This window comes from Podarcis filfolensis (genome assembly GCF_964270895.1).
Source record: "Podarcis filfolensis genome assembly, chromosome: 6".
In the NCBI taxonomy this organism is placed as follows: Eukaryota; Metazoa; Chordata; class Lepidosauria; order Squamata; family Lacertidae; genus Podarcis; species Podarcis filfolensis.
The window spans coordinates 7,652,713-7,669,516 of record NC_139609.1 but is presented as its reverse complement, the minus strand read 5'-3'; the positions used below and the strand labels follow the sequence as shown (position 1 = coordinate 7,669,516).

Sequence of the window (16,804 nt, the reverse complement as noted above, 5' to 3'; positions counted from 1 at the left end):
ATGATGGTGGTAATTTCAGTAGAAGACAATGTGGAAATGCCTGTCATTTCAGTCTCCAGAGCTGTCATATCAGGCAACCATTGTACAGATTCTACCCAATGTGATAAGTGAGATAGGGGGACCAGAGGGAAATGATTATGCAGACAGGTTATACAGCCTTTGTTATCTAGGAGAGAGAAGTAAATTGCACCTGCTGAAATTTAGTGAGTTCTTAACTCTTAAAGCTCCAGGAGCCCTACCCTCCGTGTCTTCTGACCAACCTCTGCTCTTGGGCTGCTGGTGCATGCCCTAATCCAACATTTATTAATTTCTAGCACTCATGCTTACATGATGGGAAACTATTAAATTTCAAAATACATGCCCTTGGAGCATCTGAAACCATGACCATGTAACTCTCCTCATTCAACTCTTTCACAAGCTCTTCCTTCCATTTTTCTGCCCAATCAGGGGGGCTTCTCCTGGTTTACAATGACATATTAGTGACTTGTGTGATGTGGTAAGGTAAAGTTAAAGGGACCCCTGACCATTAGGTCCAGTCGTGGACGACTCTGGAGTTGCGGCGCTCATCTCGCTTTATTGGCCGAGGGAGCCGGCGTACAGCTTCCGGGTCATGTGGCCAGCATGACTAAGCCTGAGAACCAGAGCAGCACACGGATGTGCCGTTCACCTTCCCGCTAGAGCGGTACCTATTTATCTACTTGCACTTTGTGCTTTCGAACTGCTAGGTTGGCAGGAGCAGGGACCAAGCAACGGGAGCTCACTCCGTCGCGGGGATTCGAACAGCCCTAGGCTCTGTGGTTTAACCCACTGCGCCACCCGCTGATGTGGTAACTGGATACAAACAGGCTTTTTTCTCCCACATCATCATGTCATTCATGTCTTCAGTCTCTTCCATCAGTGGCATTGTGGTTGCCCCGTGTGCAAAGTTGTTAGGGCCACAAAATTTCAACAACCAATACTACCTCAATACAGCTGTGTGCTTGCATCACTGGGCTGTCGAAAATGGCTTCTCCGTGCAAGTGACCTCTCCAAACAACAGAATGACTCTTCTTTTCTTTTCTCTGTGGCTGCAACCTCCTGGGTGATGCAGATGCCATTAGCCAGTTGAATGCATAAGCATATTCCACCTGTTCCACTCCCTCCTATTTCAGCATGGCCCCGGGCACTGGCAAACCACGCTATGCCACTGTCTTCCACATCAGGCTGTGTTTATCAATTAACTGGGAAGCCAGCCAAGGCTGAGCAGTGGCGCAGCCTGTGCACATCTAGAGGCTGTTGGACTCCAACTACCATCAGCCCCAACAAACATGGACAATGATCGGGGATGAAGGGAATTGGAACCTAGCAACACCTGGGGCATCCCTGCTGTATGCTACTGGGAGATAGAAGCTGCACAGATTCAATTTTCAGCACATCACATTCACTTACATGACCAAACAATGCATGCTATAGGATGGGAAGCCTCTGACTACCACTTCTGGCTTGATCAGCAAGAACTCCCAGAGGACAGGATCACACTTCAAAACGACCTTGACAGATTAGAGAACTGGGCCAAAACAAACAAGATGAATTTTAACAGGGAGAAATGTAAAGTATTGCACTTGGGCAAAAAAAATGAGAGGCACAAATACAAGATGGGGGACACCTGGCTTGAGAGCAGTACATGTGAAAAGGATCTAGGAGTCTTGGTTGACCACAAACTTGACATGAGCCAACAGTGTGACGCAGCAGCTAAAAAAGCCAATGCAATTCTGGGCTGCATCAATAGGAGTATAGCATCTAGATCAAGGGAAGTAATAGTGCCACTGTATTCTGCTCTGGTCAGACCTCACCTGGAGTACTGTGTCCAGTTCTGGGCACCACAGTTCAAGAAGGACACTGACAAACTGGAACGTGTCCAGAGGAGGGCAACCAGAATGGTCAAAGGCCTGGAAACGATGCCTTATGAGGAACGGCTAAGGGAGCTGGGCATGTTTAGCTTGGAGAAGAGGAGGTTAAGGGGTGATATGATAGCCATGTTCAAATATATAAAAGGATGTCACATAGAGGAGGGAGAAAGGTTGTTTTCTGCTGCTCCAGAGAAGCGGACACGGAGCAATGGATCCAAACTACAAGAAAGAAGATTCCACCTAAACATTAGGAAGAACTTCCTGACAGTAAGAGCTGTTCGACAGTGGAATTTGCTGCCAAGGAGTGTGGTGGAGTCTCCTTCTTTGGAGGTCTTTAAGCAGAGGCTTGACAACCATATGTCAGGAGTACTCTGATGGTGTTTCCTGCTTGGCAGGGGGTTGGACTCGATGGCCCTTGTGGTCTCTTCCAACTCTATGATTCTATGATTCTATGATTCTAACTCTTGTGCAACCAAAAGTTCTGCCCTTGTGAAGTGATTACTCCAGAGCTTGGTGACAACAGCCAGAGCAGTAGGTAAAAAGGTAAAGGTACCCCTGACCGTTAGGTCCAGTTGCAGACGACTCTGGGGTTGCACGCTCATCTCACTCTATAGACCAAGGGAGCCGACGTTTGTCCGCAGACAGCTTCCAGGTCCTGTGGCCAGCATGACTAAGCCACTTCTGGCGAGCCAGAGCAGCGCACGGAAACACCATTTGCCTTCCCCCGGAGTGGTACCTATTTATCTACTTGCACCTTGACTTGCTTTCAAACTGCTAGGTTGGCAGGAGCAACAGGCGCTCACCCTGTCACAGGGATTCGAACCGCCGACCTTCTGATCGGCAAGCCCCAGCCTGTAGGTGGGGTGGGTGGGTGTGTACGCAAATGCCAGTGGGTCTTTGACCCAAGTGAAATAAAGCTTAGTTTTGCCTCTAGCAACAGCACCCTTAGTTATGTCACAGCAGAGTATTTAAAAATAACACTTTATGCTAAATCATAACAGGCCAGATTCAGGTAGGTAGTTGTGTTGGTCTGACGCAGTCAAAATAAATAAATAAATTTTTAAAAATGTCCATTAGCACCTTAGAGACCAACTAAGTTTATTCTGGGTATAAGTTTTCGTGTGCACATACTTCTTCAGATACTAAATAGGCATCTGGGCCACTGGTTTCCATCTGAGCTAAAATAATAATAGTTGTGCACTTTGTGGGTTGTGGGGTTGCAATCTGATCTGTACTTAGAGATTGCAGTCAGCCTGTGGCATGAAGTGCTACTGGAATCTTTTCACAAACAGGGTTGTTAGGACTAGGAATGGGGGAGAAGTTCAACTGAGTTCACATTTAGCGCTCATGTAGACTTCCTTTTGTGCTGTGCTTTCTTTTTCTGTTTGTTAAATTAGTTTTTATTGAGGTTTTTTTTGTGTTACAAAGCAAACAGATAAACAGGGAGTGGTACATCTGTGGTCTCCATTTTGAATTCATAGTCTTTTTCACAGTTCGTTTACGTTTGGTGAGAGGCACTTTTGTTATAGACATCTTGCCCTTGGGGGAGAGGAGTTGGGGAGAGAGATGGGGGGTCTTGTTCTTTCATTCTAGTGCCTATTCTTAGTGGAGGGGGGTTGTGTCAGCATCACATAGGTGGGTCTTTTGTCTGTTTAAGGCTAGGGACAACCTCTTTCCAGCTTGGCTTGAGAAGTCTTGCCATTTGCTTCCTTCCCTTGCCATGTTCGCCAAACTCAATCCTCAGATTCTGAGCACAACCATGTTCTACCCTTATTCCTGTGCTATTCAGTGCCCCAACCGCCACTGTTGACGCCTATCTCTTCAGAACGTGTACATGGTTACAGATGCTCATTGTGTTGTTAATTTTTTCTTACTTTACCCACCGGACGCCAAAAGCATACTTATTCCCAAGCAAATGGGTTTAGTAAACAACTAGCAGACTTTTAGAAGACATCTGAAGGCAGCCCTGTTTAGGGAAGCTTTTAATGTTTAATAGGCTACAGTGGTACCTCGGGTTACATACGCTTCAGGTTACACACTCTGCTAACCCAAAAATAGTGCTTCAGGTTAAGAACTTTGCTTCAGGATGAGAACAGAAATTGTGCTCCGGCGGTGTGGCAGCAGCAGGAGGCCCCATTAGCTAAAGTGGTGCTTCAGGTTAAGAACAGTTTCAGGTTGAGAACGGACCTCCGGAACGAATTAAGTACTTAACCCGAGGTACCACTGTATTGTATTTTAATATTCTCTTGGAAGCCGCCCAGAGTGGCTGGGGAAACCCCGCCAGATGGGCGGGGTATAAATAATAAATTATTATTATTATTATTATTATTATTATTATTATTATTATTATTACTACTACTACTACTACTACTACAGTGGACACTCGGGTTGCGAACGTGATCCGTGTGGGATGCACGTCCGCAACCCGCAGCGGCACGTCTGCCCTCGCGCAGGTTGCGATCCGGCACTTCTGTGCATGCGCAAAGCGTGATTTAGCACTCCTGCGCATGCACAACCGCCGAAACCAGAAAGTAACCTGTTCCAGTACTTCCAGGTTTCAGCGGTCTGCAACCCGAGAAAACACAACCTGAAGCATCTGTAACCCGAGGTATGACTTTATTATTATTATTATAGTATCAGGGCAGCAGAAGCAAGCTCTACAGTCGTACCTTGGTTCTCGAACAGAATGCGTTCCGGGAGTCCGTTTGACTTCCGAAACGTTAGGAAACCAAGGCGTGGCTTCCGATTGGCTGCAGAAGTGTCCTGCAGCCAATCGGAAGCTGTGGAAGCCCCGCAGGTTGTTCGGCTTCCGAGGCAAAGTTCGCAAACCGGAACACCTACTTCCGGGTTTGCGGTGTTCGAGTTCCAACTTGTTCGTGAACTAAGCTGTTTGAAAACCAAGGTATTTTATTTCTGCAGGCCTATAGATGGTGCTATGATTTAAGTGAGCTTAAAATGTGAAACTGCACATGCTCAGAGTATTTTTTTTAATTTTTTATCAGAGTTGGCAAGCAGCTTCTTTTGTTTTTAGTGTTTGCTGTAACATAACGGGAATGTAGAATGGACGGATGAAGCCCCCCACCCGATAGCCCCCCCCAGAAGAGTCTTATTTTATCTAACTGCACCGTTGTGTACATATATTCGAGTATGTGTCAGGAAACAGACTTTAAAGGTGTAGCTTTAAAATCTAAATTCAGCAAAGCAAACTCACCCTTTAAAAACTTTCTTTCTGTGTTTCTGTTCTTTTCTCCCTCAAGAAACCATGGCCAAGAAAGTAGCGATTGTTGGGGCAGGAGTGAGTGGACTGGCATCCATCAAATGTTGCCTGGATGAAGGACTGGAGCCCACCTGCTTCGAGAGGAGCGATGACATTGGGGGTGTGTGGCGATTCACGGTAAATTGAGGAGGGGCAATATGGTTTGATCTCTGACTAGGGTTGCTCAACTGAAGAAGCTCGCATTTGGGATAAGCAGGGCTAGTCAGTCATCAGTAATAATCCTATTCAAAATAAACAAACTAATTGAGCAAAATCCTCTGCAAATTCTGATGACTATTCAGCATGTGATTCCAAAATAGTAGCCAAATATTTAATATTTGCATTTGGCGTCTGTTAATTTTGGTGTCTGTTAATAAATCTATAAGCACTTGGATTTGGCAACACATTCAAAACCTGAACCAAAGTTTTGTACAGTTTTAAATTTTTGAGAATATTCTGCCCATTGGTTGGGTCCTCTTTGACAGAAACAAATTATGAACACTTTCTCCTCTACTTGCCTCTCCCCCCCCCCCAAAAAAGCGTCCCAGTTTTCCAATACAGGCCACATCCTGACCACTAACAGGTGTAAACAAGTTCTAGACCTGCTGAAGCATGGAAATAAACCATATTCCAGCTGCAGGCTGTCTATCCTAACCACAAGCCATTCTAAATATAAATGTAAGCAGGTCTGCATTGTCTGCGGTTATCTAGCAGATGCAGCATTTTGGCTTTTTGGTGAAAAAGCAACATTAGCATTCTTCACAGTGCTGCTTGATGGGATGGCTGGATCCTGAATGGGGTAACTGTGCCCCTCAAGGACCAGGTGCGCAGCCTGGGAGTCATTTTGGACTCACAGCTGTCCATGGAGGCGCAGGTCAATTCTGTGTCCAGGGCAGCTGTTTACCAGCTCCATCTGGTACGCAGGCTAAGACCCTACCTGCCTACAGACTGTCTCGCCTGAGTTGTGCAAGCTCTAGTTATCTCCTGCTTGGACTACTGCAATGCACTCTATGTGGGGCTAACTTTGAAGGTGACCCGGAAACTACAACTAATCCAGAATGTGGCAGCTAGACTGGTGACAGGGAGTGGCCGCTGAGACCATATAACCCTGGTCCTGAAATACTTACATTGGCTCCCAGTACATTTCCAGGCACAATTCAAAGTGTTGGTGCTGACCTTTAAAGCCCTAAATGGCCTCGGTCCAGTATACCTGAAGGAGCGTCTCCACCCAAATCGTTCAGCCCAGACACTGAGGTCCAGCTCCGAGGGCCTTCTGGTGGTTCCCTCACTGCAAGAAGTGAGGTTATAGGGAACCAGGCAAAGGGCCTTCTTAGTGGTGGTGCCCGCCCTGTGGAAAGCCCTCTCATCAGATGTCAAGGAAATAAAAAACTTTTAGAAGACATCTGAAGGCAGCCGTGTTTAGGGAAGTTTTTAATGTTTGATGTTTTATTGTGCTTTTAATTCTGTTGGAAGCCACCCAGAGTGCCAGCCAGATGGGCAGGGTATAAATAAAGAATTATTATTCTTATTATCGGAGAAATCTGAATTAAAAGGGGAGAAAGTGCAGGCTGCCACTTAGATGAGGATGACATGAAGAACATGCACACCTGAGGTGAATTGAATCTACTTTGAACTGCCTTGTGCACACATCCAGATGGATGGATCTCCACCTGAATTCTGAGCACCCTCACCAAACCATAGTTCCCAGCATGTGGAGGGAGGCAAGGTTAAGTATGTCTATAGTTTCTGATCTTTTAGGACCACATTTGGTCCATAGTTTTGGATATCTTGGCAATCTTGTAATACAGTATATACAACTTTTGGTATGTGAGGTGGATGAAAAGAAAGGATCTATTTAACGGTGTTTCCAACCCTTCCTGCTGAATTCTGCATAATAAGGCAATTGATAAATAATGAGAAATGTTTCTTGTGTTGTTCTGTGGCCCAGGAAGATGTCGAAGAAGGAAGAGCCAGCCTCTACAGATCAGTGGTCAGTAACACCTGTAAAGAGATGTCGGCTTTTGCTGACTTTCCATACCCAGAAGATTTCCCCGTCTTTTTACCACACGCCAAGCTCCTGGAATATCTGAGGATGTATACAAAACATTTTGATCTTCAGAAGCACATTCAGTTCAAGGTAAGACCCGCCCCCCCCCCCATGAACTGCTGAAATTAACATGTTAACATTTCAGAAAATTTATATGTAAGGACCTTGGTGAGAGCCAGTGTGGTGTAGTGGTTAAGAGCGGTAGTCTCATAATCTGGTGAACCGGGTTCGATTCCCTGCTCCTCCACATGCAGCTGCTGGGTGATCTTGGGCTAGTCATACTTCTTTGAAGTCTCTCAGCCCCACTCACCTCACAGAGTATTTGTTGTGGGGGAGGAAGGGAAAGGAGAATGTTAGCCACTTTGAGACTCCTTCGGGTAGTGATAAAGCGGGATATCAAATCCAAACTCTTCTTCTTCTTCTTCTTCTTCAAAACCAAAGCATCTGAAACTCAGGCTGAGAAATTGCTAGGGTATGCAACAAACCTGGCTCGAATCATAGAACTGTAGAGTTGGAAGGGACCCAAAGACTCATCTAGTCTGACCCCTGAAAAGCAGGGATCACAACTAAAGGATCTCCAACAGATGGCCATCTAACCTCTGTTTACAAACTTCCAATGAGGGAGAGTCCTTCCACTGTTTGACAGCTCTTACTGTCAGAAAGTTCTTCCAGATGTTTAGTTGAAGACTCCAGTCTTTCACCCTGCACTGCTTAATCAGAGAAACATATTTGTTTCTAGTTTGAAAAGATGCCTATGACCTTAGTAAAGCCAGACTCTTAAATCTTCTTCTTATTTTCAAGTCCACTAGTTCCTTCTTGCAATTGGTTCTTTCCTTGAAATATTTCAGAGTACCGTGATCAGCGTAAGGAAGTGCCCCGACTTCTCTGCCACCGGCCAGTGGGACGTTGTCACGGAGACTGACGGGAAACAAAAATCTGCCATCTTTGATGCTGTCATGGTTTGCATTGGTTATCTTGCCGATCCCTCAGTGCCGCTCAAGTCTTTCCCTGGTAATGTATAACTGATCTGGAGTTTCTTTCTGTTTAGTGCTTGCTTTAAAAAGCTCTTGAATGCGTTCAGGAAGAAAAGCAACACATGCAGAAGCAAAGTTCATATTGTTTCCATGTACCTGAGGGTCCAAAGATGTGCTTGTCTTCCTAAAAGAGATATTTTGAAGTATAAATATAAGCAAAACTGTGCATGTCCCTCTTGGGACAACAGTTCAAAGTGATTGATTACATTTCAGGATTTTTGAAGCACCATCTCCAACAAAAATGATTCCTGGATGCAGAAAATCAGCATGTTTTTTCCCCACGATAGCACGAGGGGACCTTCCCCCCCGCAAAAACCCGCTATTTAAAGTTGAATTGGAGCAGACAGCAGTCTCTGGAAACCCTGAATTGCAGTTTGCTCCAATTTAGCTTTGAAGAGCGGGTTTTGGGGGGAAAGCTCAGGGAAGGGGGAGCACTCGGACATGGAGCAGGGCAAAAGGCAAGTGTGGAAAAGGCCATCCAGGGTGTGGCACATCCCTTCTGCCCAAGGGTGGCTCTGCTGTAATAGAAATAATGTATATTTAGCACCTTGTACACTAGACATAAGGGTGGCACTGTGGGTTAAACCACAGAGCCTAGGACTTGCCGATCAGAAGGTCGGCGGTTCGAATCCCCATGATGGGGTGAGCTCCCGTTGCTCGGTCCCTGCTCCTGCCCACCTAGCAGTTCGAAAGCACGTCAAAGTGCAAGTAGATAAATAGGTACCGCTCTGGTGGGAAGGTAAACTGTGTTTCTGTGCACTGCTCTGGTTCGCCAGAAGCAGCTTAGTCGTGCTGGCCATATGACCCGGAAGCTGTACGCCGGCTCCCTCAGCCAATAAAGCGAGATGAGCGCCGCAACCCCAGAGTCGGCCATGACTGGACCTAATGGTCAGGGGTCCCTTTACATTTACACTAGACATGCACTGCATAAATCCCAGGTGCGCAGCCTGGGAGTCATTTTGGACTCACAGGTGTCCATGGAGACTCAGGTCCATTCTGTATCCAGGGCAGCTGTCTACCAGCTCCATCTGGTACGCAGGCTGAGACCCTACCTGCCTGCGGACTGTCTTGCCAGAGTGGTGCATGTTCTAGTTATCTCTTGCTTGGACTACTGCAATGCACTCTATGTGGGGCTACCTTTGAAGGTGACCCAGAAACTACAACTAATCCAGAATGTGGCAGCTAGACTGGTGACTGGGAGCGGCCGCTGAGACCACATAACACCGGTTCTGAAAGACCTACATTGGCTCCCAGTACGTTTCTGGGTACAATTCAAAGTGTTGGGGCTGACCTTTAAAGCCCTAAATGGCCTCAGCCCAGTATACCTGAAGGAGCATCTCCACCCCCATCGTTCTACCCGGACACTGAGGTCCAGCTCTGAGGGCCTTTTGGCGGTTACCTCACTGAGGTTACAGGGAACCAGGCAGAGGGCCTTCTCGGTAGTGGCACCTGCCCCGTGGAACACCCTCCCAGCAGATGTCAAGAAGATAAGGAACTGCACAACTTTTAGAAGACATCTGAAGGTGGTCCTATATCGGGAAGTTCTGAATGTTTGACGTTTTATAATGTTTTTATATGTGCTGGAAGCTGCCCAGAGTGGCTGAGGCAATCCAGTCGGACAGGCAGGGTATAAATAATTAAATTAAATTAAATCTGCGGTCATGGGCACATGTACTTGAGAGTAAACCTCACCCACGGGGTTGACTTCTGAACAAATATGCAGAGGACTGAATTATAGGTGCTGTTTCAGTTATTATTTGCCGGGGCGTGTCCTCATTTCCACACAGGTCTAGACAAGTTCAAGGGGCAGTATTTCCACAGCCGCTACTACAAATGCCCAGAGGTCTTCAAGGATAAGAGAGTCCTTGTGATTGGCATGGGGAATTCTGGAACCGACATCGCCGTGGAAGCAACTCAGACAGCAAAAAAGGTAGCATCCCTCAGACCAGTTGCACGTTTTAAACTGGGCACCTTCACTCACCTTTTAAATATAGAATTGCTGTTAGACATTTCTGATGCTAACACTTTCCAGACACTGAAATACTCTTATTTTAGACAATTAAGCTTTGCAACAGGGTTATGTCAGTTTTTATTGATGTAAGGAAAGCACAGCTTGAAAGCTCATCTGGAGATGTGGTTGCCCCACCTAGTGGGAAAAGTTGGGTATGGCACTGTAAATATTATTTGTTTCCGTAGTTAGTTCAGAGCATGGGTAGGCAAACTAAGGCCCGGGGGCTGGATCCGGCCCAATCACCTTCTCAATCTGGCCCACGGACGGTCCAGGAATCAGTGTGTTTTTACATGAGTAGAACGTGTCCCTTTATTTAAACTGCATCCCTGCATCTCTGGGTTATTTGTGGGGCATAGAAATTTGTTCATTTTTTTTCTTCAAAATATAGTCCGGCCCCCCACAAGGTCTGAAGGACAGTGGACCGACCCCCTGCTGAAAAAGTTTGCTGACCCCTGCCCAAAAGGATTATTATTATTATTATTATTAAATTATTATTATTATACCAGAAAGGAAGCATTGCTGGTTGGCATTTGCTAGATAGATGCCCGTTTCAGGCTTGGGACACGAACATCAGTAATTTCCTCTTCTGCTTTAGTTGGAATTCTCTGACATACATCTCCCTTGCTCCTTGCTCTAAGTACCAAACTTCCTTTTTAAAAACAAAACAAAACTCTGGGTCTGCTCCATAAACTATACCAGGCTGTTTTCTTTCTAGGTGATGCTCAGCACAGAAAGAGGTGCTTGGGTGATAAGCCGTGTCTTTGACAATGGCTACCCCTGGGACATGGTGTTCCTAACCCGTTTTATGAACATTGTTCGAAATATCCTCCCCGGGCGCTTCACAGGATGGCTGATTGAGAACCGAGTGAGCCAGTGGTTTAACCATGCAAACTATGGCTTAATTCCAAAGGACAGGTACGTGGCGTCAACACAGGTTTGAAAGTGGGGAACCCGGTTCCCCAGATTACAAGACTACCGCTCTTAACCACTACACCACACTGGCTCTCTGTGATAGGTAACAGAACTTTCCCTGTGGTTATATTGACATAACCAGGGGCGGACTTGGGTAATCTTGGGTAATATGGCACCCTGAGCAAGGACATTTGTTGCCCCCAAATGGATCTTCTCAGTTATGGAACTTCTCAGGTATGTACCCCCTCGGCCCGGTACCCTGTGTGGGAGAAGCACCCCAAAACCCAGCGCTGACATAACCTTTTGAGTTTTTTATATTGTGATTTTGTGTCGCGAACTGCCTTTGAGGTCTATGGGGATCGGCCAGTGTACAAATTTAATAAATAATAATAATAACCTTAGAGACAAAAATGCATGCATGGTACGGATGAAGTGGACAAGAGATTATTTTGTTTCCCCCTGTCACAGTGAAACTGATGGGCTGTAGTTTCAGCAACTACCAAATACAGTTTTTATGACTTCTTTTTTTTAGGCACAATGCATCTGGGGTTCATTGCCACAAGCAGGGGCAGAGGAAGGGGGCGGTGGAGGTGGTCCGCCCCGGGTGTCATCACTGAGGGGGGTGACATTCGGCACACCACACACCCACGACTCCCAAGCCTACCCCCTAGCCGTTGGGGGAAGGGGCGGAGCTGTTGGAGAATCCGTACAACCGAGGTGAAACAGCTCCCCCCCCCCACGACGTACTTCGGAATCCATCGAGGCTCTCCTCCAACTGTGATTAACAACCTAAGCCTTTAATGAGGCTTCAAGCACGTTCCCTCATTACGCAGAGTATCCAAACAGCAGAAGCAGATGGAAATATGCACTACATCGCTACGTTTATTTCTAACTACGCAGGACAGAAAAGAATATGCATCTGCTCTCTGTGAGAGTCAGTGAACAACAAGCACAAAGAAACAGGAAACCAGTAACATCAACATCTGTCTCCCGTGAGACTTCCAACAGTCTGGAATGTAAACAGAGTCTTGTGACTCCAAAAACTGCACAGTGGCATAAACAGAAACCTAACAGGAGCTGTGCCACCTTGTCGGCGGCCTTCCCCCACTTCTCCCTTCGTTTTGACAGCTCGGGGGAGGCTTGGACGTTGCGGGCGAGTGACGCGCCATTGGCCCCCGCTTCTGGGCTGCTTCCTGGGGGGGGGTAGCCTTCCCTGAGCTGTCAAAAGGAATGGAGGAAGGCTACTGGCAAAGCTGCATGGCTCCCCACCCCCCGCCTAGGAAGCAGCCCACCATGGGTGGCTTACTCCACCCCATGGGCTTCTCCCCCCCCCGGGCTGCTTGCCCCGCCCCATGGCCCCGCCCTCAGGTGCACAACGTGTGCACTGCTCCAGGTGCCAGAGCAGCTAGCTCCACCTCTGGCTACAAGTTGTGGTGATGGCTACTAGCTTAGCTGCCACATTCATGGAGGATGAGCTATTGGCCATGAGAGGTACATGGAACCTCCACGTTCAAGCGCAGCGTAGCTTTGAACAACAGGTGCAGGAGACAACAGGTGGTGGGTGGTCGTCCTTATATGATGCTTACGGGCTTCCCAGGAGCATTTGGCTGCTGAAGGTGTTGTCATAAAATGAAGGGCAGAGAAGGAAAGTGAGTAATGGGGGGAAGGGCTACCACTCGTTGCCTCACATTTTGTAAAACCAGCATGGCAACAACCAGGGCTTTTTTCTGGGGGTACTCAAAGGCATGCAGAATCAAAGCACTGGCAACAACACGCTGAACCGCTCTCTTTTGTCTGCAGCTTCCTTATTTGGCAATCTTTCCTATTCTTCCTCCTCCCTGTAGGACGGTGACGAGAGAGCCCATTTTGAATGACGAGCTCCCGTCCTGCATCATCACTGGGAAGGTGTCTGTTAGGCCCGAGGTGAAGGAGTTCAGAGAAAATGCCGTTGTGTTTGTGAACGCTCCTGGGGCAGAAGAAGTGGACGTTGTCGTCTTTGCCACGGGATACAAAGCTTCTTTCCCTTTCATCGACGAGTCGATTGTCAAGGTGGAAAACCAGCAGGCTTCCTTGTACAAATACATCTTCCCCCCTCGGCTGGAGAAACCAACCCTCGCCTTCATCGGCTTCCTCAGGCCATTAGGGGCGGTGATGCCTGTTGTGGAAACTCAAGCGCGCTGGGTCACACGCATCTTTAATGGTAGGAAGGGGGAGATACAAGCACCCCAGGAGGCCAGGGGGTGCTTGTATGTGTGTGGAAATCCTGGGGAAGCTCAACCTGTCATCTGGACCAGGCAGTTACTCTCGGCGCCATGGGTAGGGGGGACCTGTGGCCCTCCAGATGTTATTGGACTCACCCTCCCATTGGCCCTAAGTAGCATAGCCAATGGCCATAAGGGATGAGAATTTTAGAGTAAGAAATCTGGAGGGCGACAGAAGGTCAACATTGTGCTGTGCCACCTTAGCTTTTGCCCAGCACTTTCTAGGCACTGGTTTGGGCTTTAAAGCCCCATGTCCAAGCACAGGCATCCCCAACCTTTGGCCCTCCAGATGTTTTGGCCTACAACTCCCATGATCCCTAGCTAACAGGACCAGTGGTCAGGGATGATGGGAATTGTAGTCCAAAACATCTGGAGGGCCAAAGGTTGAAGATGCCTGTCCAAGCACCTCTTCTTCTTCTTCTTCTTCTTCTTCTTCTTCTTCTTCTTCTTCTTCTTCTTCTTCTTCTTCTTCTTCTTCTTCTTCTTCTGCCTAGCCAATTTCCCCAGGAAAACCTGCTTTTGAACACTCAATCAGAACAAACAAACAACTATTCAGGTTTTCTGCAGATTGCCATTTGCTCCCATTCAGCGGTAAAGAGCGGTTTTCACGGGGAAAGCTCTGGGGCGAGAAAAAGAAGAGCACTCAGACACAGACCGCTCCTGGAAAGCCCAGAAAAAAGATAAGTGTGGATAAGCCCTACCTTGCTGGCAGAACAATGACCCACCACTCCAGAGGGCTAGAGAGAAGTACTGCAGCTCAGCAGAGCTCAGGGACACCCAAGGCTGTTATTGGTGGTGATGGTAGTAATATTACTTTATTGACTGTACTGTCAATAAACTAATAATACTTCATTACTGTACTGACTTTAGACCCAGATCTGCTGCGCTTCAGCAAGGGGGCTGCATCATGTGTCCTTCTCTCTCTCTCTCTTCAGTTTTTATTAAAGCACATATTATTCCTCAAAATTCACAGAATGCCTCACTCCACTGCAATGAGAGATCCATAATGTAAGGTAAAGGTAAAGGGACCCCTGACCATTAGGTCCAGTTGTGACCGACTCTGGGGTTGCGGCGCTCATCTTGCTTTATTGGCTGAGGGAGCCGGCGTACAGCTTCTGGGTCATGTGGCCAGCATGATTAAGCCGCTTCTGGCGAACCAGAGCAGCGCACGGAAACACCGTTTACCTTCCCGCCGGAGCAGTACCTATTTATCTACTTGCACTTTGACGTGCTTTCGAACTGCTAGGTTGGCAGGAGCAGGGGCCGAGCAACGGGAGCTTACCCCATTGCGGGGATTCAAACTGCCGACCTTCTGATCGGCAAGCCTTAGGCTCTGTGGTTTAACCCACAACACCACCTGCGTCCCTTCCATAATGTAGATTAGGGCAATAATCTTCAACTTGTTTTATTGCAGCCTCCACCAAGCTGTGGCTCCCTCCTCAGGGGTCAGCAAACTTTTCCAGCCATGGGCCAGTCCACCGTCCCTCAGACCATGTGGTGGGCCGGACTATATTTTGAAGAAAAAAATGAACGAATTCCTATGCCCCACAAATAACCCAGAGATGCATTTTAAATAAAAGGACACATTCCACTCATGTAAAAACACGCTGATTCCTGGACCATCTGTGGGTGGATTTAGAAGGCGATTGGGCCGAATCCGGCCCCCGGGACTTAGTTTGCCTACCCATGCTCCTGGTGCTTTGTGTAATAAGAGCACTGTTTCACTTAAAAAACCCTACTTTCATAGGACAATTGAAAGCCACCTTACGTTGGACCAAAGCATTTGTCCATTTAGATCAGCATTATCAACACCAACCTTCGCCAACTGGGTGCCCTCCAGTTGCTGGCTGGGGGTTGATGGGAGGTATAGTCCAAAACCTCCGGAGGGCACCCAGTTGGCAAAGGTTGGTGTTGATAATGCTGATCTAAATGGACCAATGGAGATGCTTGGGGTTGAATCTGGAACCTTCTTTGAAGCATTTTGAGGGAAATAGACTAGTTTTCCTAGCCCAGTTTCAAGGCTAACCAGGATGCTCACCCCATCAGTGGACAATACCACGATTGTCTCTATTTGAAGGGGTCTCTCACACATGCAATTGTTGTGTTTGAAACCCTGGTTCGTCTCACACCAGGCAAAAACGGATGCTACTAATAATTGGACAGCCTGTACTTCTGCTTGGAAGGCACCTGCTCAGTTTTCACCCCCCTGCAAAAAGAAAGTCCCTTTTGATGAACCTCAAAAAAAAGGTGACTCACTGAAAAATCCTTCCTGTCTTCTAGGCTTGTGTAAGTTGCCTCCAGTGAACGAAATGATGGAGGAGGTCAACGAAAAGAAGAAAAACAAGCGCAACTGGTAAGCTCCTACATATGACCTGACAACGTTGAGCCCGGCCACTGAGGTCCAGTGCCAAGGGCCTTCTGGCGGTCCCCTCGCTGCGAGAAGCCAAGTTACAGGGAACCAGGCAGAGGGCCTTCTTGGTAGTGGCTCCCAGCCTGTGGAACGCCCTCCCACCAGATGTCAAAGAGAAAAACAACTACCAGACTTTTAGAAGACATCTGAAAGCAGCCCTGTTTAGGGAAGCTTTTAATGTTTAATAGGTTGCTGTATTTTAGTGTTTTGTTGGAAGCCACCCAGAGTGGCTGGGGAAACCTAGCCAGATGGGCGGGGTATATATTATTATTATTATTATTATTATTATTATTATTATTATTATTATTAATCTTCATTGGTCAGATAGAGGTGCATGAGGGGTACCAGCTGATCAGAAAGAAAGCCTGAGATGTTCTTGTGCCTTCAGCTGCTGCTTGATCTTTAGAAAACAGGGGGTGGAGATTTTCACATTACAGACGTAAATATGTGAATGTCTGCCCAATGTGTCACAGCTAAAGGCATGTTTGACAAAGCCTGTAACAGACCCAGCTACAGCTGCTGTGAGCTGGAGACTGGTGCTGTGGTCTGAACCAATGAGCCTCTTGGGCTTGCCGATCAGAAGGTTGGCGGTTTAAATCCCTGTGACTGGGTGAGCTCCTGTTGCTCTGTCCCAGCTTCTGCCGACCTACCAGTTCGAAAGCACACCAGTGTGAGTAGATAAATAGGTACCACTGCAGCGGGAAGGTAAACAGCATTTCTGTGCGCTCTAGTTTCCATCATGGTGTTCCGTTGCTCCAGAAGCGGTTTAGTCCTGCTGGCCACATGACCTGGAAAGCTGTCTGTGGACAAACGCCGGCTCCCTCAGCCTGAAAGTAAGATGAACACCACAACCCCGTAGCCACCTTTGACTGGACTTAAACGTCCAGGGGTCCTTTGCCTTTTACCTTACAGCTGCTGTGCAGTTGTGTGGGAGAAAGGCAAAACCAATGAACACACAACAAGCGCAAGGGCTTGTCCACACTT

At 47.4% G+C, this 16,804-nt stretch overlaps 1 protein-coding gene across 3 annotated transcripts in view; it reads left to right on the top strand.

Annotated features, from left to right (window-relative positions):
• Positions 1-16,804, top strand: part of LOC310765943 (flavin-containing monooxygenase 1-like) — a 30,747-nt gene that overhangs the window by 13,407 nt on the left and 536 nt on the right. For all 3 annotated transcript variants that reach the window (XM_083621626.1, XM_083621624.1, XM_083621625.1), the window contains exons 2-8: positions 5,147-5,283; positions 7,094-7,282; positions 8,041-8,203; positions 10,014-10,156; positions 10,953-11,152; positions 12,994-13,349; positions 15,691-15,763. In XM_083621626.1, the coding sequence (XP_083477752.1) occupies positions 5,152-5,283; positions 7,094-7,282; positions 8,041-8,203; positions 10,014-10,156; positions 10,953-11,152; positions 12,994-13,349; positions 15,691-15,763 (1,256 nt within the window). In that variant the 5' untranslated portion in view covers positions 5,147-5,151. The remainder of the gene's footprint in view (positions 1-5,146; positions 5,284-7,093; positions 7,283-8,040; positions 8,204-10,013; positions 10,157-10,952; positions 11,153-12,993; positions 13,350-15,690; positions 15,764-16,804) is intronic.